This window comes from Colobus angolensis, unplaced genomic scaffold (assembly GCF_000951035.1).
Source record: "Colobus angolensis palliatus isolate OR3802 unplaced genomic scaffold, Cang.pa_1.0 Scaffold49, whole genome shotgun sequence".
Taxonomy (NCBI): Eukaryota; Metazoa; Chordata; class Mammalia; order Primates; family Cercopithecidae; genus Colobus; species Colobus angolensis.
Genome location: NW_012118376.1, coordinates 7,585,845 through 7,608,886, shown reverse-complemented (window position 1 = coordinate 7,608,886; position 23,042 = coordinate 7,585,845). Strand labels below are relative to the sequence as shown.

General features: G+C 45.8%; 1 protein-coding gene across 1 annotated transcript in view; it reads right to left on the bottom strand.

The window, feature by feature from the left end:
• Window positions 1–1,551: 1,551 nt before the first annotated feature.
• The window catches only part of ZNF366 (zinc finger protein 366), a 64,894-nt gene continuing 43,403 nt past the window's right edge, over window positions 1,552–23,042 (bottom strand). Inside the window, exons 2-6 of the mRNA XM_011959282.1 lie at window positions 18,833–19,325; window positions 17,799–18,651; window positions 14,363–14,554; window positions 5,319–5,493; window positions 1,552–2,362 (exon numbers count right to left, since the gene is read on the bottom strand). Coding sequence (XP_011814672.1) covers window positions 1,827–2,362; window positions 5,319–5,493; window positions 14,363–14,554; window positions 17,799–18,651; window positions 18,833–19,311 — 2,235 coding nt within the window. The 5' untranslated portion in view covers window positions 19,312–19,325 and the 3' untranslated portion in view covers window positions 1,552–1,826. The remainder of the gene's footprint in view (window positions 2,363–5,318; window positions 5,494–14,362; window positions 14,555–17,798; window positions 18,652–18,832; window positions 19,326–23,042) is intronic.

Below are 23,042 nucleotides of genomic sequence, written 5' to 3'. Positions count from 1 at the left end.
TTTTCTCAGTGCCAGTGCCTAAGTAAGGCCGACCTGCTGGGCCCATCCCACCCAATAGAGTCATTTCCACTCACTGGCATCATGGTTCAAGGGTCCGGGAAGAGATAATGAGTCACCATAGGCCAGCCATGCATTTTTCAACATAGTAAGTGACTATAAACATCACAGGCATCATCTTCTAGTATAATGTCAAAAGTGTGTATCTATATATAGAGTGTGTGTGTCCACTCATATGGCTCTTACAGACAGGTAAGGAGGCCTAAGTCAGCAGTATGATTGTGAGGTCTCCTGTTCTCAACCTTAAAGAGTCTGAGGCTAGGAACAGAAATACTTATGAAGTCTCTGGAAAATGTCCTGGAAGCCACAGAAATGGTGAGTTCTATATTAGTCCCCTCAATCTTCTCAATCTTGGCTGCACGTAAGTATTGCCTGGAGCGATTTGGAAAATTCCAGTCCTGGGGCTCCACTCCGGATCAATTAAATCAGAATCTTAATGGGTGAAGCCTTGGTTTGGTGTCTTTTTTTTAAAGGTCACCCCAGATGATTCTCATGTACAGACAGCACTGAGAACATAGTCCAGAGTCTTCTTTACTTATGATTAGCTGTCAACTGTTCTAGTAACCCAAATAAGTCAGAGCTTAGATTTCTGGGAGAATTCTCTGAGGTCACCCCCCAGCTCTAGCTCTGAGGAGAAACCCCCTGGTCACTGGTGACAACTCTTCCTGCATCTGTCCTTTTTTTTTTTTTGAGGCAGAGACTCACTCTGTCACCCAGGCTGTAGTGCGGTGGCATGATCTCAGCTCACTGCAACCTCCACCTCCTGGGTTCAAGCGATTCTCCTGCCTCAACCTCCTGAGTAGTTGGAACTACAGCCACCTGCCATCACGCCTGACTAATTTTTGTATTTTTAGTAGAGATATGGTTTCACCACGTTGGCCAGGTTGGTCTCAAACTCCTGACCTCAAGTGATCTGCCTGCCTCGGCCTCCCAAAGTGCTGGGATTATAGGCATGAGCCACTGCGCCCAGCCCCTGCCTCTGTCTTATGGGGCATGAGGCCTCAGAGCAAGACAGCAATGGTCTCCAGGAGGGAGCTCTGCTCGAGAAGTGGGGGTTTGTCTGAGGAACCAGGACCCTGAACATCATCAGATCATCTGAAAAAAAAAATGCTCCAAATGCTCAATCTGATGAAGACAGCCGACATAGAACAAGAGAATCTAAGTATTCTAGGTCACCAGTTTCTCTTAGTCAAAATTATTATTCTCCTGAAATTTTACCTTCTATCTGCAGCAACTACTTGAGAGCATTCTCTTCAACGTTTCATCCTCCTGTGCCATTTCTGCCATTTTTGGTTATAGAATAAAGGCTATTTTTATATATACAACTACTAATACTTTCATCTATCTGGAAAATATTATAACCTTCATGAATTCACCTAAATAGTTATTAATAAGGTGACACCTCAAGCACCATATTTTTGCAATTAGAAATTTACCATGTATTGCATATAAATCAGAGGAAAGTAGAATTTCTAAAAGCACCTCAGCATCAGCTTACAATTAGATATCTAGAAGAATACTCACAGTTTATTATACTGGCGATGCATCAAACGCCACTGAAGAAGACCCTGCACATGTGTGAAGGGTATCAAGGGCCCCGTGAATGACCTGAGAAGGCTTTCCATTACCTACATCCCTGCTCATTTAGTCTAAGCCATTTGTAGAGATTGGTACTATTCGCCAGTCTCCAGAAAATGACAGTTCATGCAGAAAGCTATATTTGAACTGCCTCGTTCTCATTTTCCAAATGTAATTTTAAAACTGTCCACTTAGATACCTAAAAGCACTGCTTGTTTTTCCATTTTCCTCTCCAGTAATTCTTTCAAACTCTCATCTCTGTGTTTGAAGTATAAGTAATCAGAAAAAGAGGGGCCCCGCCGGGTACTCTGAAAAGCCCTGAGGCTGAGACACTCATCTCTGCCTGCATAGTCTCTCTCCTGGCCGCCCTCTGCCCCAAGGTCGCCCTTGCTCCTCTCCTCCCATTCTTCCTTGGATGCATCCTTCTTCTCCTCCTTGCAGGCCTCCTCCAGCACCTCCAGTGCGTGCTCCGGCTTGGTGGACAGATCCTCGGGTGTGCAGAGTTGCTGGCTCTGGGGTGCCAGGCCAGGGCTGTAGGGTTCCACCTCGTAGCAGTTATCCTCCTCTTCCTCCTCGTGGCAGTGGCTGCCCTGGGCACTCTCCCCGTCTGACTGGAACATGGGCACCTTGGCCCGGTGCTTCTGAGAGAGGTCAAAGGGCTCCTCCTGCTCCAGACTCCTCAGGACACCAGCTGTCTGTGCCAGGGCGATTCTCCCCCTTCCCAGACCTATGAGAGCAGAGTAAGAATTTATGCACCTGAGGAAATGCTGGGGCAATGGAACCTTGAGGAAGGGGAGCAGCCCAGAGCCGTTTAATGTATTCTAATTGCGTATTTTAAAAATAGATCATTCCCAGTAAAGATGTGGTCATGGGAGGCTTGTCACAGACAGTGTCCAAATTGGTTTAATCCCTTTAAGGTGAATTTGGCAACATCCACCGAAAGCTTTAAAAACAAGCTTTGACTTAGCAGTTATGCTACTGAGAATTTAAACTGAAAAAATAGGCAGGCAGGTACACAAAACACGTGTATGGATGCATATCACCATATTTTTTATCACAGTCAAACTGTGAAAAATTTTTGTATTTAATAATAGAGGTTTGGCTAAATAAATAATGATATATCCATATAGTGAACCATGCATAGGTGATGTGGAGACCTACTAATAATCACAAAAAGATATTTGTTATGTATTTTCAGTAAAAACAAAATATATATGTAAGTTTGTGTGTGCGTGTTTATTTATAGTGCAGACCTGATTTTATCTAGCTAGCCATCTCTATCAAAAAATGTCTTGAAGAAGTATGTCAAAATCTTAAAATTAACAAACATTCTCTTTTCACTTTTAATGTACTATTGTTTTATTTTTTACCATGAGCATACGTTTTATCATAAAAAAAGTAAATCAATAATAAAGGCATTTTCATCTTGAACAAAACAAAGATATCCCATTTGGGGCAGCAGACACCACCCCAGGACTGTGGTCCCTGTGCCAACAGCCTACTCATAGACAGGGTAGAGATGGCACGAAGAGGTCCTCTGAGGAGCTCGCACAGCCCCTGTGTCTGACCACCAGTGTCCCTGCTGTTGGGCACAGTGATTCAAGGACGCCTCACTTTGGGCTTCAGTTTGCAGGGCTGTAGGGATGGGCATGGCAGTTTCATTTGATCCTGTCTTTAAGACCTTGACCTTTGATGAGTCAATAGGCAGGCCTCCAGGGACAGGCTGGACACTGAGGAGGAGCAACAGCAAGGGAGGGGTCCTGGGGTGCAGCTAGTCCAGGCTTCTGGGAGGGGGGTGCAAAAAAGAAGGGTAGGGGCGATGATGTTCAATTTTGTTCACTTTTTGATGCTGTCAGGCAACGAAGCTGTCTGTATCTTTAATCTTGTCAGGGGACAGGAAAGATCTTTTTAATGATTTTTGAGTGATTTCAAAAGCTAGAGTGAAAAATAAAAGCTAATGCCCTTTGTAGATGAAAACACTAAGATTGTTGAAAGTCTGTTAAAATGTTTCAAAGCAACCCTCTGATAGTTATTTTTCCAGAACAACAGAGCTGTTAGGTGCCTTTTAGGATTTGAGCAGCAGTGTGGGGTAAGTCATGGCAACCAGTTCGTGCTTTCAGATGGAGCGTGGTCTCCTCATTGACTTGTATGTCTCCCATCCTGAGGACAGAGCAAACCTCACCTCTTCTGGAAAAATCCAGGCCCAGCTTGGGGAAGTGGCTCAAGCAACTAGAGATTCAGTGAATAATTCAAGAGAAAAACGTTTGCAGGAAAAATAAAATTGTTTTTGTTTTAACTACGATTTTTTTCAGGGCTTTTGAACAAATTCCAGCCCTTGTTTTGTGACCACAGCTCCCTGTCATCCAGGAGTCACTAGAAACTCAGTGGGTACTGTGAAAAACCTGAAAGCTACAATCATTTTGTTTCACACTGTATCTATATGTGTACCTATTTATGAGCATGCTTACCCACTCGACCATCTCTTTTATAAGGTGGTGAGTGAAACAGCACACAAACAAATCACCCCATGTTTCTGCCTAGGGTAGTGAGCACTGGCTTGATTCAGAAATTGAGTTGGAATCCCAGTTCTGTCTTCAGACTTGCTGTTTGACCTTGAGCAGTTTATCTAACCCCTCTAGGCCTTGGTCTCCTCTTATACAAAATAAGAATAACACAGTCTCTTTCATGGCATTGTAGGGCCAAGCAATAATGTCCCTAAGGGGTCTCACCCTGTGCTTTGATCATACTAGTGACCGAAAAGCTGTTAAGATGATTTTGTAAATTACACGTAAAATTGTCTTCTCTCCCCATGCACAGACATTCTAGAGGGCAGATGGTCTCCTTCCCCTAGTATCTGCCGCTACGTGTAGTTCACTGCTTTGGACACAGGGGCATTTATTGCCTCTTTATTGAAGGACTGGTTGATTAGACAATTAAGGAGCAACCTGGCTGAATTCAGTAGATCTGGAACATAACCTCTTCACTCCCAAGGGCCCTGGGACTGAGAAGGTAAAGGTGGTAGGAACTTTTCATTAGTTCAGTGAGGACTCAGTGGGGGAGGTGTAAACCCCTGCTCTGCATATGGGCCAATCAACCCTACCTACTAAGCAGGAAAATTGTCCTTGGGTGTGTCTGGTCGTGAACAAGTAGGAAACACCTAGCCTGCTGTCAACATAATTCTGCTAACAGTAGGGCTTGCACATCTGTTTTCTAATAAGAAAAGAAAAATTGCATTCCCATTCACAGCAATGCCATGAAGTGGGTACAATAAAGTCTGCAGAGTCAGAAAGGCCTAGGTTCAAATCTTGACTCTGCCGCTTTTCAGCAGAGCAACTTAAGGCAAACTGATCTCTTGAAGAAAATAGAAATAATAGAAGTTCTTCCAGCCTGGAGTTGCCATGAATATTAGCAACAAGGCACCTGATGTAGTGTCTGGAACAAAGGAACCAATAATGGTACCGACTGGCATCATGATGACAGTCCTATTTACTCTAATTCACTTGTACTTACTACCTTCAGAAATTAGTGTCAGATTTTTTTCTAGTAATATTAGAAGGCTACTCCTGCTACTCTGCTGTGGTCTTGACAAGAATAACTCTCAAGGTAATGCCCCATAAAATGAACTCAGCTCCCATTTGTTGTCCACTGGACTGACTCGCAGGGCTTCCCAGAAGAGTGATTACCTTGGGAATGAAGGCCCCGCTCCATGACTCCGTGCTTGACTTTCATGTGGCGTGTCAGGTTCCCCTTCAGGGTGAATTTGCTTGGGCAATAGAGGCACTTGAAGGGTTTGCTGTCCGAGTGCAGGTGCATGTGGCCCATCAGGTTGTGCATCCGGTTGAATTCCTTCCCACAAAGCTGTCAAAGACGGGAATGAGAACACAGGTTACTCTGCCTGAGTGAAGCCCCATCCAGGCCCCTGGAGCACAGATACCGCTTCTACTTTGTTTGGACCTTGACGTTTTAATCTGCTTGCAAGGAAAATGTCCGTAAGGAAATCAGAAAGGAGTCTCAAAGGTGGAGCAAGTAGGGGTAGATTCATGAGATTTGTTCCTGGAGTTTAGAGACCTTTAAATACAAAGTAAAAATATCAAAGCTTGTAAAACTTCTTTTGAATAGAAGCTTTGGAAAAGGAGAAGAGCTGATGTGAAAAGCAGTGGCTACGAGTGTTCCTCCTTTACTAATAAGAATGTGATTATGTGTTTAATATTTATGCAGCATTTGCAATATGGAAGGCATTGTTCTAAGTCTACCATGGAATCTCTTATTTAGTTCTCACACCAATCATATGAGATGGTTGCTATTACCATCCCCATTTTACAGATGCATAATCTGAGGACTTACATCACTTGGCCAAGCCACACAAGTAGTGGGTGCTGAAGCTGGGTTAATGAACTGAGGCCATCAGATGCCAGAGGCCACATGGTCAACCACCAGACCATACTGTGTGTCTCCCAACACAACTCTTCTGTACCAGGCAGCAGAGAATAAAAGAATACACTGTATTATTATATACGACGTATCACACAATGCTTTTTAAATTACTTTATTTTCTAATTACTGGTGTGGATTTCAAAGTTAAAAAAATGAAAAATCATCTCAGGAAGGAGTGTGTCTTTTCTCTGGGTAGAAATTTGAAGTAGTGAGAGTGTACAAAAAGTAAACATGTCTTACTCTTTCTTTCTCATCATTCTATTTCAATCGAACTGCAAATACATGAAGGACAACTGGTTCTCCCACTGCTTTTGGAAGAAGAGCAGAACTTTCTTCTCACAGGTGATTTTGTATATGTAGAAAGAGGAACCCAGAAGCAGACCGCTTTGGGGGAGCTTTTGTTGTCCCCAAGCCTTACTAGAACAGGAAAATTTCAGCCTTTCCTTGGCTATGGTAGGAGGAATGCAAACAGTGATTTTGTGTCTGTGATTGGACAAGAATGTTAAGAGAGAAGAATTCTCCTTCCCTCCCCAGCCTCAGAGGCCAGTGGAGCCGGGGCAGCACTATGCAGTGAGAGAGGCCACAGAGACCCCCAAGGTGAGGCATCCACTGAGCTTACACCAGTTTTCCTTCCTCACTGAGATATATTTTTAGGGCCAATGTTGGGGATTCTGGATTAAATTTTTATTAATGAAGGCAACAATTTCATTAGTTGGCTATGGGAGATGAGTGTTGAGCTCGTCTTGGAAGAGTAGATAGACCTCTCCAATGACGATTTGGGGAGTTTAGCCTAGAAGAATGCTGGGTCCACGTATGGATAATGAATGGCTGGTTCTGTATTCTTGAATGATTCATGTTTGAGAATTGTAAGTACTTTCCCCACTTTTGCTCTCTCTTACTAGCATGAATGAATTTGGCCTACTGGGTGGGGTTCCAAGCTCAGCATCCAGACAGAGCATCTGCACACCACATTCATTTGAAAATGGTGACCTAAGAGGAGAAAAGGATGACAGAACTGGTCTAATTCCAACTTTTACAAGAGAAGCAATATGTAGGATAGATGACTCTTTTATTCTCAATTGAGATAATTTATTAAGATATATCAATCTGTGGCTCAGTCATGCATATGTGTAAAAGTTCTATTAGAGTTATGTTTATCAGCTTTATTTGCCCACTTCTCCACCATCATGGCTGAAAGCTCTTTTTTTTTTTTTTCCTGAGACAGAGTCTTGCTCTGTTGCCCAGGCTGGAGTGCAGTGGTGCCATCTTGGCTCACTGCAGCCTCCGCCTCCCAGGTTCAAGAGATTCTCGTGCCTCAGCCTCCCAAGTAGCTGGGACTACAGGTGCCTGGCTAATTTTTGTGTTTTTAGTAGAGATGGAGTTTCTCTGGCCATGTTGGCCAGGCCAGTCCCAAACTCCCGACCTCAAGTGATCCATCTGCCTCAGCCTCCCAAAGTGCTGGGATTACAGGGGTAAGCCATCATGCCAGGCCAAAAAGAAGCTTTGAAGCTAGAGATTCTACATTAAGGATTTCCAGTCATGGGTCATTTTTAGAAAAAGCATACCTTATTTGGATTGTGGGATGGTTCCTGGTTATTTGGAGTGAAGTTGCTGTTACAGTTGCTGAGCATAACCAGTATTTGGTTCATATATATTCTCACTCAGGAGACTGCAACACGCGTTGAAGCTTTGTCTGCTTTTTTATTTATTATCTGCCTAGTATTGGTGTGATGCATCACAGTTCCTCAGTAAGCATCTGCTGAGTGAGGAAAAGGGTGGGAAACACAGCCACGGAAGAATTCATCAAATGAAAAGCCATGAGTGGTTAAGGACAAGGCATGTAGGGGGAGAGAAGCTGAAGGCCAGAAGATCAATTAGGCTACTATACTAGTCCAGGCATGAACGGGGTCTCGTGGTCCTATAGGCCAGAAAGAGGCCATTGAAAAGAAGTGACAAGCACCTTCTGCACTTGGCTCGCATGATGAAAGAAATTCTTCTTTCAGTTATTATCTGTGGTTGCTGAAGCCTTAGAAGCTGAACTGGTCTGAGAAGGTTTTGTAAAGGGGATGGAATTTTAGCCTAACCACAAAAAATGTGTAAAGTGCACTTTGTTGTACACAAAGATAAAGTCTCTTCATGAGATATTTTCAGACACTTCAATCAAATTCTTGTTGCTGCCACACCTTCTGGGACCTTGGGGTATTACAGACCTTGCAATTCACCTGCCCCAATGTCCCATCTATTTCCCTTCCCCAACTCCATGCACAGAGGTGTGCACCTAGTAAAACAGTGTCTGGGCTCTAAACAGCATCCCAGGTAGTCTCCAATAAGCTGACTTCCTTTTCTTTGTAGCCAACTCAGTATCAAGCACAGGACTACACATATAGTACACTTCATGAATGCCTAAGTCTTTGATTGGGGAAATAAACAAGTCAGGGAAATATCATTACTTCATGCAAAATTCTAAAAAGCAGCCATTACCAGCTCTCATCCTTTTCCCACAAAACCTATTAATTTTCAAACTAAACTCCTCAGTGGCAGAAGGATAGAGTCAATTAACCCAGGACCTGAGATACTCGGGCTCCACTCACATCTGGGCGGTAGGTACTTAGCTTCTTCCTCTCAGCCTCTGACTCTCCGCCAAGCCTTTTGGTCCTTATTCAGAACACTTAGCCTCCTCATCTTTCTCAGAAGATTGTCCTCATGTGAAAACACCCAAGTGTATGGAGATATTTTATGTCCGTGAAACTCAAGAGAGAAACCTCTCAGACACTGTTAGTAAAATGAGGCCAGAGAAAGAGGATGGGGCCAGTGAATCACGGTGCTCTTGGGTGGAGTCTGAGATGTAAGCCCCAAGCAGAATTTTCACAGTAGGGGAGGGGAGTTAGACCAGAGGGAGGAGCAATGGATGGGAGGGACCACCAAATCTCTAACTTCTTCTCCAGAGAAAAGCAGCCATTGAAGTCAAGGCCTCCTTAAATCATGCAACGCGAAGCTAAAAGTGTGCCCAAGCTGGACTTGCTGAATCTTCTCTGCCAAGGTCTGTGGAGATGAAAATAGGAGTGGATGTTGGTTCAGGAAGCCACTGGAGTGGGGAGGACTCTGATCTCATTCAGCAGGTGCGCTTCTCCACCAGAGTGCCCCCGCTTGACCTCTCGGTCGCTCCAAGGAGCACCATCAGTGTGTTTCAACGTGAAATCTCAGCTTCTCCATCCACCCACTTTTTGAGATAGAGATGGACCTCAAAATTTAATAAAAAATAGAAACAAATATTTTAAAGTGCCCTTTAAACATGGGTCGCATGGGTTATTAGGCTTTGAGATGTCAGAGTAGAGAGAGGAGGTACAGACCCAGAAGGACAGAGAGCTTGCTCCATTTTCTCTTCTGTATAATGTTGATAATAATCATCGTTTCCTCTGAAGGTTGTTGTGAGGATCAAGTGAGATAATTCACAAGAAGGGCTTGGCAAATAGTAAGAGTTCAATAAATATTAGCTCCTTTTACTATCATTATTGTGTATATAGTAGATTCTTTTACATTCCAGAAATGGAAAGCTCTTTGAAGATGAGGGGAATATTAAAGGAAGAACCAGATAAGGAATCTGCTGACGAAATACCCGCTAGGCTACTTGAAGTGTAGTAGAAATGCAGGCGGTTGTGCCTGCCCCAGGTCTGGGAAATGATGGAAAGAGAAGCTCCATCCAAGGCTCAGGGCTGGGAGAGGGCCGAGTTATTTGGCTCCCCCATCCTTAGTCTGCCCTTTGAACAGCTGGCGGATGCCTGTGTGCTCCGGGCCTCCTCATCCCAACTTCCTGGCACCCTTCTCCTCCCTGGTCCAGGTCCTGGAGGCACCTTGGGCACTTGCCATGAACCCCAGTGGCCATGCTGACAGCTATGGAGAAGTTGACTGTGGCCAGAGACAGGGTGATAGTGCGGGCAGCCCCTGGGCTGGGGCCAGAAGCAGCACACTACCTCGCCCCAGCCAGCCTGGTGTGAGCTTTAGAACTGAGATGCACCAGGAAGCCTGTGTTTTCCTATTCAGAAAGAAGAGGTCAGAGAGCTGTGGCCTGCAGCTGAGGAGAATGGCCTCCGTGAAACTGCCCTTCCCGCACATTCTTCTCCCTCTCTCTTTTAATAAGAAGGGTGTTCCTTTCCTCAAAGGGAGAGAGAGGGAGGGAGGGAGAGAGAGACTGTAAACTGTCCAAAAGGACCGTGAGAAAACAGGAAGCTTTGAAAAGTACAAGAGAAAGCAAGATGAAATCTATTTGCAGGCGGGCCCCTGGGGACATGTGAGGCATTGTTAAGCAGGCAGTTCATACAGCTATATCCTTCCTTCTGCTGAGGAGGGCTTTGCTGCCAAAGGCTGCTATCTGGTCACTGCCTTAACCCCCTCCATGCCAGCCTGAAAACTCTGACCCCAAGCACTGGGCCCCTCAAAGCCCCGCATCTGGTTTCTTCCTTCTTGGAGCATCAAAGAAACTGAGGGGAAAATGGAGCCAGTTTGACGACAGTGGTGGGCCCCTCCGCGGGGAGACCTCATCCCTATTCTGACAGCTCTGCCCTCTGGCCTTCAGTCTTATGCTACAGACAAGGTTTCAGATGATCTGGTGATTCATAACTCAGGCAGCTCCCGGCTTCACCCATCTCAAAAGAGAATTTGTCCCGGAAATTCTGGATGGCTGCTTTTCCTGGACAGGTTTCCCAAAGACGGCAGCTGGTTCTTTGCTGTTATGGAGTTTGGCCACTACAAGGATAGGATCCAAATCAACTCCCGTGTGCTTACCCAGAATCTGGGAAGCATATTTCCGAAAAGTGGCTTAAGTCTACAGGCGCAGGTCTCTGGAAAAACTCCAGCTGGCTCCAAGGAGCACAAGTCCAAAAGTCCAGCCAATAGCAAAAGAGCCCAGAAGGGCAGTACATTTTTTATAAGGAAAAAAAGAAAAGAAACATGGAATGGAAACCTTTCCTCTCCTCTAATTTTCCATCCTATTGTTAATGCCTAATCCCACACTGAGTGAACATTTCTGCTTGCTAGGGACAGCTGTTTCCACTGAGCACAGGCCTAGAGAAGATCAGTTATATTGAGACAGGAGGAAGGATGTATGTTAAGAAGGAATTTTAATGGTGAGAATCCCCAAAAATTAGAATCGGTTACTAAAAGCCTCTTCCTTGCTGTGAGTTTTTGGGTAAAGGAGAGAGTGAAGACTGCCTCTTCTGCCCAGCCATGTCAATCACGAGACATGAAGTGGATGGCTCTTCCCTGTTACGGCAACAAAACACAAGTTCAGTTGCTTGGGCTTGTCCTCCAACACCACGGAGCAGCCAGCCAGCCATGTCTCTCAGATGACTGTGAACTGCATTGCAACGGGCAAATGGCCCTTCATCCCTCTGTCAAGTCCCAAATCCCCAACAACTTTCACCCGAGGCCGAATTTCCAAGAATCTAGCACAGCACAGTTGGGAAGCAAGAACCACTGGACAGCGTCTTGAGATGGCTCATCCCACAGTGTGACCTGGAGCTAGTTTACAAATGCAAAGAGCCTTGTGACATAATCTGTAAATCCAGACATGCCCTGCAAGTCTGTTGAAATGAAGAAGGGCAATGGTACAAAGACGGCACCCAGCAGGGTGACACTGACAGGAGATGGGGACAGAGAGAGGAAGGCCCTGACTGTATGCTTTGAGGACTGTCTCGGAGACAGAGGGCTGTGAGTCAAGGTGGCTGACACTTGTTCTTGTTTCACAAATGGCTAAGAATGGAGAAGGCCCACCTTCTCCACTGTTTGACAAGAACGCCCTTTCACATCCAATTCTTTTTGTCTGATGATAGATGACACTCTCTAGGGAGCCTCCTGACCTCTAGTGTGGTCTCCTGAGAGGACTTACCACCAGGAAGAAGCAACCTTTGCAAATGACCAGTCCAATTCCTGCGCCAGGCCCATCTTTCCCATTGTAAAATATAAGGGGAGCATTGTTTCAAAGCTGTCATTCTACTTTATGAACCACTCTCTTATGGGTTCTGATGGTGTGGACCAGACATGGAGCCTAATCTAACCTCAAGAAATGGGTAAAACAGTTTCTGAACTGTAAAGCTGACCATCTGACACCCTTTGGACCATGTACATGCACCATCATTGGAGTGGAGGAGGAAGGAGCCATCGTTCGTGAAGGGAGGCCCTAAACATCAAGCTGGGATTGCTCATTGCATCAAGGGCCCTGGTTACATAGCACCTTGCAGTCTCTTGTGCACTGACACTAGAGAGAACCCTCCAGATCCTCAGATACTACCTGGTCCAAGAAGTCCTCCAAGCCCCTGAGGGTAGAGAAGCAGAATGCCTTTGTATCCTCAAGCCACACACAGCCTACATTCGTTTTGCCTGCTGACATAACCCTGTATTTCAGGAACATTTTCTGCCTGGTTTTACCACTACCACTGGACCAGAATTGATGAGGTGGAGGTAGGAGATGGTTGACTGGACAGATGTGAATTTTCAGGGGATTATAAACTATGCTAATGGCTCCCTTCATATTTTAACAACTTTACTCCACCACCATCAGTTGATAAGACAAAAAATTCAGTTAATGCTTGAAGCCCAAGAGTAAACTCAACATAAGGAATGAAGAATGGTAAAGAGACCTGCTTGTAACTCCATAGTAGGAGACAGTAAACCCTTTGCAAGAAGAAACAGCTCTGTGAAATGTGAAGTGCTCTAGGGGCTCAATGAAGTGGGAAGGAAATGAAAGAAGTCCTCAAAGAGAGAGAGAAGAGGAGGCTGTGGAGTCCATCGCCACGTGCAGCCAAGGCCTCACTTCATGGGCATATCACACAGGGTCCCATAGTCAGAAAGCTCCTGAGTTTGGCTCAATGCTCTGCTTTCATCATCTTGAAACTCCCAGTAACGTTTGAACAAGGAGTCTTGCATTTCCATTTTGCATTGAGTCCTGAAAAATATGCGGCCTGTCCTGCACGAAGCTGACTCTCACTTTAGACAGACGTAAATTGACTTTCAAACCACTGGGAACATGAAGAAAAGGAGGGGAAACAGAAGTGGGTGGCAGGAAAAGGGCTGGAGGGAGAAGCCTCCCTCTCCCACCTCTGGACAATGCCCACACAGGTCTAGGGAAGCTCTGGTGTCTGACCCCTCACCCCTTCCAAGAGTTGCCAACACAGGAAAGAAGTCAGCTTCACAGGGGATTCCTTCAAGTGGGGCCACACTGCAGAGGTATTAAAGCAGGAACAGCTCCTGAAAGCAGGGAACCCCACTTCAGGTGTGTGGATCAGCAGAGTATCATATGAACCCGATTAGGCACCCAGTAGCACAGAGAGAAAACCTCCATTTCAAACAGAAGGGCTCTAATGATATCTGAATGTGGTAATTTCCCTCTTCTTCCCCCTCAGCCTTCTTCATGACCGATGACACTTGGCCAGTACATCACTCGGATTAAACCCAGTCATGGCCAATGCTCTCTCCTCATTTTAGAAGTAGAGAGAGGAAACACTCTTGTAGGGTGGGGACAGCCTCGGGGAGCCGGAGCATTTCTGAGTAATGCCCATCAGCGCCTTGGGCTTTACCAATCTCCAGCTCACACATTTTCTCAGCTGATGAAATACAAACCCAACCAAATTAGTCTAATAGATATTTTAACTAAGATGCTCCATCTCTGTGCTACATGGCACTTAGCAGTAGGTGAAAGGCACTTGAAGTGACTGCTCACAGTTATTCCACAGCCCCAGCAAGCATTTCTGAGGGCCTCTGAGGGGCTAGCTTTGAAGTCCCTCTCATCCTCTCTGGGAGGCCTGCCCTCGAAGTATACATATGGCTCAGCCAAGTGTCAAGAGGCAAGGAGAGGAGTGGAGGCAGCAGCAGGGGGGAAGCTGTGCTAGAAGCTTCTCTGACTCCTTTCTATGTCCTGTCCATTGCCTTGTAAGGAGAAGGCTAAACTTGCTTTCTCCTCTCTAAAACAAAGGCTCTCCACATCACCTGCAACCCTTAACAGCCTCCTTCTTCAAAAGGGCCTTCCATGCTCAGACCTTTCCCTTGTGCCTGGCTCCACCCCTGGGCACTGATGCCATAGTGAGACAAACAGGGCAGGCTCTTTAGGGACCTCCAGCCTGGCATGACATAAGTGGGATGTGCAGAGGGGCAGAGTGGCAGATGGGACCTGGGGTTGACCACAGACCTATTGTGAGCCCCCGTAGCCCCACTGATTAAATAGAGTAGAAGGCTCCCTGGGGACCCTTTCCTATAAGGCATTTGTGCAACTCTCTGGTTCCTCTCAAGTCCCACTGCCCACCTTGCATTTGAAAGGCTTCACGTCAGAGTGGACGATCATGTGTGCCTTAAGGGTCTGCTTCTGCACGAAACTCTTGTAGCAGAGGTGACACTGGTAGGCGCGGATGTTGGTGTGGATCAGCACGTGTCGCTTCATGTTGGCCAGCAGGGTGAACTCCCGCCCACAAATTCCACACTTGTGCTCCTTCACACCCTGCAGGGAGGGAAGATTCAGAAAAGTGGTGATTGACAGGTAGTGTGCTTTCATCAGGATCATAGGCTTCATTTTCCTCTCTGCCACATCAACCCACAAAGAGCTTGGTGATAGATGTTGAGTTTCAAACGGTGTAGCTTCAGCCTTGTTAAATTACTATTTTCTTGAAAAGTGTTGATTATATAATCCTTTTTTTTCCTTCTGAAAACCATAAACTAGCCAGACTGTTAGAGGAAAAGAAAGCTATTGCTTTCGTTGTTCCAGCTGCTGCTGGGGTTAAGTCTCCAGTGATAGTTCTTGAGGATTAACAGGCTTTTGTTAAGAACACTGTGGGCTGATATGCAATACGAGTCTATAATCCAGCTTTCATGATAATGAAAAAACAAAATCTTCCAAAATGATATTATTATTTCCCCTATGGAAACCAGTGTTCTCTCGGGTTCTCATTAATGGACTTGAAAATCCCAGAACATCTTATATCCACACTTCAGTAAATTACAACTTGATAATCACCCTCTCAAGCTGGTCCCCTGGGTTCCCACAGGCCACACTGACCTCCACAATGACATGGTTATGGAGCCTCCCCTAAGCCAGCTCCTTCTTATAAAGAAGTTTGGCAAGAGATAGCTTTCTGAATTAAGGAACGGGACAGGAGGCTTTCTTGTTTCCTTTTTGTGCATGAAGGTGTGTTTGAACCAAGGCCCTTAATTGAGAGCATTTCCAGGGACTCACAGCTTAAGCCGGGCATTCACTGATCCTGACTATCCATCGCTTCCCTGCAAAGGCCTTTGCAAGAGGTCTTGACCCAGAATGACTTTTGGGAAGAAAAATTTAGAGAACCAGGGCACTAAACTGAAGGTTACCATAGGATTGGAACAAGTTGCTTAGTTAACAACTGTACCTGATGAAATCCATATTGCCTGATATTCATAGTGGCTGAAGGAGGGAAGGAGGGATTCCAAGCTCATCTCTGACTCTCTCTGTCTATGTTTCCATTTCTTTACTTTGAGTCATGGTAAGAAAGAATCACTCTGCAGTTCTGGCGGGCCCGTGGTACTAAAGGGTGGATTCAGGTCTCTGCCTAGCTATTCACTGACTGTAAAACCTTAGATGAGTCCTATGGCTTTTTTTAATGAAGGATTCTCATCTCAAGATGAAGTGGTGGGTCATGAGAACCCTGGGATTCTTTCTAACTCAAGCACTGTCTAGTCCAGATGATGTTACATGAGTATGCATTTATATTAATAAGGAGACCTAGAAATCAACTGCCTTTAGAAATTAAATTTTGATTCTGCCTAAGGAGATGAATCTTTAAAATGTAGTGCATATTCAAACACTGAGTTTAAAATTATAAAATTTATGAAAAACATTTTCTTAATGGATTTTACATTTTATTTTAGCATCTTTCTTCTCTCAAGATTTTTTCTGGGCTTGGCTCTGATCCATTTGTCCTGAAACCAAGGAGAAGTTTCTGCTTATCACTGTTTTCAGAATCCTTTAAAGAGAATTCTGTGTCCAAAGTAAGATTCACCTGTGGGCTGGCCTAGAATGCAAATGAGCAGGAGCCTGGACACAACTTTGAAGCATCAAAGGAAGCTGTTATTTCTCTGATAAGATCAGTGGAATCACAGAGTCGGAGCCTGTCAGGTGGTCAGGGGTGTGAACAGGGAAGCAGGTGGAAAAGAGGAAGTGTTCACCGTAGGGTGGCCAAGGCACAGGTGCCTATGTCAGAGATTCCTGAGTGACCTGCCATGCCTCAGTGTCTTCAACTGCAGATGAGGAGTAGCACTTAGAGTTGTTGAGAAGTAAATGAAGATTGAATAAAGAGTGAAACACCTGTCATATAGCAAGTGTTCAAAAAATACTACCTCTCACTGTTCACTTACACCTCTCATTAAAATGTATTTTGTGTTTTCTAATTCAAATGAAACTTATTTCAGACACCAGGCTGTTTCTCCCATTTTGACTTCATTTTCTACCATCTTACAGGATCTTTATATACTCTAAAATGCACTTTTGATTCCTTTCCCACATATAAAGGAGCCCCTGAATTTAGCAAATGGTCCCCCTTGTGACTGAATCCCAGTCTGGGTCCTTTGTTGACGGTTCCTGCACTTGGCAGGTGATTCCCCTTTGGATGGTATCTACAGGTGCCTTTTGTAGGGCAGGACCTGTTTGTGCAGAGCCCACAAGGCAGCCACACATTTCATCTCAGCTGCAGAGCCAGAAAATACCTTGTGTTTTGTCCTAACCTAACAAGTGAAACCTATTATAGCACAGCAGAAACATTATCTTGACTGGGCAAAGTCCGCTGCTGACCTTTCAGAATTAAAGAATACTTTAGAAGCTCTGGCTTGCTAGAAGTCTTTCCTGCCAAGAAAACCACTTGAGGTTAAGGGTGTGAGAGTAGGAGTCAGTGGGGGCGAAACTCCTTCTTGGAGGCTCAAGCAGTTTCCATAGTTTAGCTGGGGTACGATTTCAGGGACACCACTAGGGCCTTGTTTTAGTTCAGCCTGAATGACTCTAGGGCTATGTTTGCAAACTGGGCTGAACTTAGACTCTTGGGCCTGTATTTCTCCTTGAAGACGTGAGCACAGAGAAGATCAAACAAAACCAGAGAAGGATGCTTTCTCATGCCTCCTACAATATAAACCATAGAGCACTTCACCCAACTAGGAACAGGTTCAACACAGGGAGGCATAGGCCCTGCCGGCCTCGGCCAAGCTCTGCTTCCCTTAGAGAGCTTGCATATGAAGCAGGTCTCACAGTTGAGGGAGAAAACAATGCAAAAGGTTGTTTTCCACTGCTTCAACAGTACAAGACCAAGAGAATTCTCCAGAAGGTGCTCCCTGGCACATCCCAGGCACAGAGCTGATTTAGGGTCTGATGACACACTCATGCTAGTGCCTTGGATGAAGTTTCTAGAAGCAGAATCTGCAAGATTCTTGGAGGCTAGGGAGCATCCTTCCTCATCCTCCTCTGCAAATGTCTGCATTATTTATTTCTAAGCCTACCTTAGAGTCTAGAAGGCTGGTGAGGGAAAGAGTTTGGTTGAGAATCGTTCTCTCCTATTAAAATGTGAGGAAGGACCTCAGGGCTTGGCCAAGGGACCGCTTGTCCGGGATTGCCCAGCTCCTCGGGGTCAGGTGCGGAGCGGCACAGGCGTCCTGCTCCCCAGGGGTCTGCTCATGGCCCCACTCCTCTTCCTAAGGCTCCGCCCACCCCACCAGGGGCCCCGCGGTACCTTATGGGTGAGGGAGTGCTGCTTGAGGTGGTGCGGCTGCACGAACTCCATGCCGCACTCGGAGCAGATGTAGGGCCGGATGTCCTTGTGCTTCATCATGTGGTTCTGTAGCTGGCTCGGGTACTGGAAGGTCTTGTCACACTCGGAGCAGTTGTACTGGATGGGGCCTCGGTGCGTGGTGAGGTGTCTCTTCAGCTGGGCCAGGGTGGGGAAGTCAAGGCCGCACTCCACACAGATGTTCTCACGCCCGCTGGCGTGCTTAGCTTCGTGGGCCTTGAGCTCGCTGGGGTAGGCAAAGCCGCGGCCGCACACGCGGCAGTTGTGCGGCTTCACCTCACTGTGCTGCATCATGTGGCGCTTCAGGTGGCTGGTCTGGGTGAAGGCCTTGTGGCACACCTGGCACTTGTGGGGCCGCGTGCCCTGATGGGTCAGCATGTGCGTGTGCAGGTGGCTGAGCTGCTTGAAGAGCTTCCCGCAGTGCGTGCACGCGTGCGGCTTGATCCCACTGTGGCCCAGGATATGGGTGACCAGGTTGTACTTGGAGGTGTACGACTTCTCACAGGTGGGGCACTGCCAGCGCTTCTGCGCGCCGCCCACGTCCACATAGTAGCTGTCATCGATCTGCACGTTCACGTCCACCCTCTCCACCTTCTGCTTGATCTCCTCGCTCTCCTGGGGCTCGGCTTTCCGGGGCAGCAGAGGTTCCGGGGGCTGCTTGGGCAGGAAGGTGTGCCGGCTGAAGGGGAAGGGCGAGGACGACGGCACGAAGAAGGGGAACATAAGGCCCGGGTGGACTTTGGGGTAGTAGGAGTAGGGCGTGGGCAGGAATGGACTCGGCGTTGGCTGGGGTCTCCTGGGGCTCGGCTTTCCGGGGCAGCAGAGGTTCCGGGGGCTGCTTGGGCAGGAAGGTGTGCCGGCTGAAGGGGAAGGGCGAGGACGATGGCACGAAGAAGGGGAACATAAGGCCCGGGTGGACTTTGGGGTAGTAGGAGTAGGGCGTGGGCAGGAATGGACTCGGCGTTGGCTGGGGCCACACGGCGCTGGGCTTAATGGGCTCCTGCTTGACGGGCTTGCCCCCCAAGTGTTCCAGGCTGCGGTAGAATTGGAAGCCCACGTTGCACAGGTCGATCATATGAGAGTCATACTTGGGGCGCGGGGGCTGCGGGAACAGCAAAGGGAGGTTGGGAAGGCCGTGGTTTTTGTTCTCCTCGGAGTGGAGGGCGAGGGTGGCTTCTTCTGTAGGGTGGTTATAGGGCATCTTTGTGGGCATGCTCTTCCGTTTCCTAGACCCTGCTCCTTCGTAGACCGCGGGGAACCCATCTAGGTCTCCTGGAGGAGGTTCATACCGAAACTGGGAAAATGGCCCTCGGAGAGCTTCTGGGAAGGGGTGTCTTTGGGGAGCCTTTCCCCGGGAAACCACTGGCTGCAGGCAGTGGGGAAAGGAGGGGGTCTTCCTCACAGCCAAGTTGAAATGCACATCCTCATCTTTGATCATCTTCATTTCCTTCTGCATCCTTGGCAATTTTCCTTTAAAGAGAAATAAACTTGTGTGTTTTGATTTGGTTTTGTTTTAAATCCTCTTTTCCCTTAAGGGTTATGACTATTTATCAGTACTAATTTATGAAGAGTAATACTTGCTTAATATGAACCCTCATTTATCCTAGGGCTGTTCAAAATATCGCTTTTCTTTCTCCTTGAAAACCCAGTTATCAATATGGGTAGCACTGGCCTCTTGGGGTGACCTTAGGGCTGAATCAAATTGGGCTCCAGTGTAAATCCAGCCACAAAACCAAAAGGGGTGATGGTAGGAAGGGAAGTGGACTAGTTTGGGAAGAAACCTGAGAACTCATCTGGTCATTGTCCCCATTTAAGATCAGGGTACCAAAGTCCAGATAAATGAAATTACATTCTCAGGTTATACAGGTACTCACTGAAGGAGTGAGCACTAGACTCGTTCTGCTGCAGCTTTTCAATCTGAGATGTAATTGCATCTACTAATGGTGATTGGAAAGTGACTTTTAGGGCCTTTTTTTTTTTTTTTTTGTGAGGAAACCAATTTTCACTGCTACTCCCTTGCTTGGGCCTTTGCTACTGGAAATGAGGATATTCAAAGCCTCATGGGAGAAGGGATGTTAATGCTTAACTCAGATCTAATCATTTCTGAGTATCCACTCTGAGTAAGGTGTGCTACTAAGTTAATGACATAAACATGATTTTAAAAAGCATATCAAGTAGCTCAATGTTATAAAGTCATCCCGGCAATGCACGCATTACAGTCTTAAACCTGAAGCAAGCTAGAATGAAATATTCCTTTATTATGTGAAATAAAGCCACACATGGGTCTCTCCTTTCAGATAGGTGTCAAAATAAAGGGCAGGCTTGGTGACTCCTGTGGTGCCTGACACTTCCCCTGCTGACACAGCCAGTTACTGTGTCCTGATGACATACATAGGCCTGTCTGAAAGAGCTAGTGGTGGGACTAGAGTCTGAACCAGGGGCTGTGTTTTTCACATGTCTCCTTGCCAGTTTTCTTTCTTTCTTTTTTCTTTTTTTTTGGAGGTGGAGTCTGGCTGTGTCGCCCAGGCTAAAGTGCAGTGCAGTGGCACAATCTCAGCTTACTGCAACCTCTGCCTCCTGGGTTCAAGTGATTCTTGTGCCTCAGCCTCCCGAGTAGCTGAGATTACAGGCGTGCACCACCACGGCCTGTTAATTTTTGCATTCTTAGTAGAGACGGGGTTTGTTGGCCAGGCTGGTCTTGAACTCCCGACCTCAAGTGATCCACCCGCCTCAGCCTCCCACAGTTCTGGGATTACAGGCTTGAGCCACTGCGTCTGGCCCTGCCAGTTTTCTGTCTTCTTCATATGGATACTGACAGAATGAACCAAGTGCAACTCCACATTTCCAGTGAGGGTCAGTTCTACCCAAGTCCTCTGAGTTTGAATGGGATTATCCCTTTTGCTCATCAGAGGCTCCCATGGAGCCAGTTGGCTTGGCCAGGTGTAAGGTCTGATGTAGGGCCAGTGGAGACAGGGCTGATATAGAGTCTTAGACTAACTCAGGGCTCTAGCCCTTGGGATTGTCTACAAACAAGGCAATATGGGGTGAAGGTCCCAGGGGTGAGAGGGCCAACAGTTTTCAGTGATTTTCTATAATCCTTGGCGAGTCAGATATAGCTTTTACAATGATCCAGATATTCTTAAATTCTTAAATAGCATGTGTGTCTTTTTGGGAGGCTTGGGAGCTGCAGTGCAATTAAAACAAAAATGAGCCTTTTTTTGGTTTGGTTACCTAGTCTATACACAGACAACCCAATGAGGAAAAAATATGTGCCTTATTATATACCTATCTGGGCATTATTTAAAGCTGTTTGTGAAACTGGACAGATAACTAAAAAATAATACTTAATATTTGCTTTGTGTTTATGTGAGTGAAAAGATAGCCCTGGCTTGTCTTTCTTACCGTGGGTTTGGGGCTTAGTAATTATGAGCAAGAGCTTGTGTGTTCAGCAAATGGGAGGCCCAGCCTGTGTCTTAGCTTTGCTTCCTCCTAAAATTCTTACTGCAGTGATAGATCTTCTTCCACTGCTGCCTCAAGGGCCAGGCAATTGTAGGAAGTGACGAGGGCAGTGGGAGAATGAAATGTCTAGCTTTATGAGACCCAGAGGGGTGTGGGTGGGTGAAATGAGAGTCGTGCTGCTGCTATCAGAAAGGACCAGCAGGAGGATGGGGAAACAGAGGTTCTTTGATGGTTTTTCTTGTTTACTAAATCATCTCTTAGCTTGCAATCCAGAAGGTCCTGATCTCTAGATTCACATAGAGTTATAGAGGGTGTGGCCCAGGCCCAAGAATTTGTTGCATCTATAAAAATAATTGACTTTCAACAAGACTAAATGTGTCCTGCTGAATTGGAGAGGAAAACGGCAGATCCTTTCCCCATTATTTCATTTGGAATACAGTTGATTTTATAACCCCTTGGGAGATAAATTTCTTTTAGTAGAAAGGCTGCTCACATTGGAAAAGTCTCTTCCAGACTACAAGTACCTATGGCAAACCGTTGAAGAGCCCATCGAGAAGCAAACTGGTTCTCTTTTAAAGTTCTCCTCTGACTAAAAGAGGCAATAATTCCTAGTACATACTAGAGAGCTTGGGTTGAGAATTAGTGAAAAAGAAACATGTCAGAACCTGGGCCAAAATGTACTGAGTTTCCTGTGTATTTTATTATTAAGAAGGTACTTCTTCTTAAGTACATGGCTAATGACATGTTGTATCTTTATACAACGTGCTGTAGCTTATGCTGGAAAGCTACTGACTTGGAAAGGAATGTTATCACTAATTTTGAAACGGAAGGTATTTCAGTCTATGCACGTTATTATTGCCTTTGTTTAATATTTTTGTTTTTAGTTATGACATAATCAACTAATTGTTTCCTTTTAATACATTAGGAGTTGTAATATACTCCTAATATAATGTTAATCTCAAAAGCATAGTTATTTTCAGCATTTGAATTTTTATCACCATTGTGCTGGTAAAGCAAAAAAAAAATGTTGAACAGAGATGATGTGGTTATTTTTTTAAACATAAATGGCACAATTATGTCCCCAAATGCAGAGACTTTAGGTGCATACATTTTAATTTTTTATATATTTTAATCTCATAATATTAATTTCCCCGTTTCTTATATAATGATTCTCCCACTCTTAAAATAGTAGTCTGTGCACACTAGAATAAAATCAGAAACCCAGAAAGTTTTTTAAAATGTAGGATCTCAGCCGGGTGTGATGGCTCAAGCCTGTAATCCCAGCGCTTTGGGAGGCCGAGGCAGGTGGATCACGAGGTCAGGAGTTTGAGACCAGCCTGGCCAAGATGGTGAAACCCATCTCTATTAAAAATTCAAAAATTAGCCAGGTGCAGTGGTGGGCACCTGTAATCCCAGCTACTTGGGAGGCTGAGGCAGGATGATAGCTTGAACCCAGGAGTCGGAGGTTACAGTGAGCTGAGATTGCACCACTGCACTCTAGTCTGGGCGACAGAGGAAGACTCTGTCTAAAAAAAAAAAAAGTTGGATCTATCCACGGAAATTTTTACAGACATTTAAAACAGCAGTCCCTTTCTGAATACAGATGGTTTTCTGCATAAAGACCTTAAGGATCATCACCAGTCCCTACAGAGGTCAAGGAGAACTAGATCTGATTTCCCCTTGGCTTGCCTGAGAGAGAAATCAGCTGTGGCTGCTTCTAGCTATTAA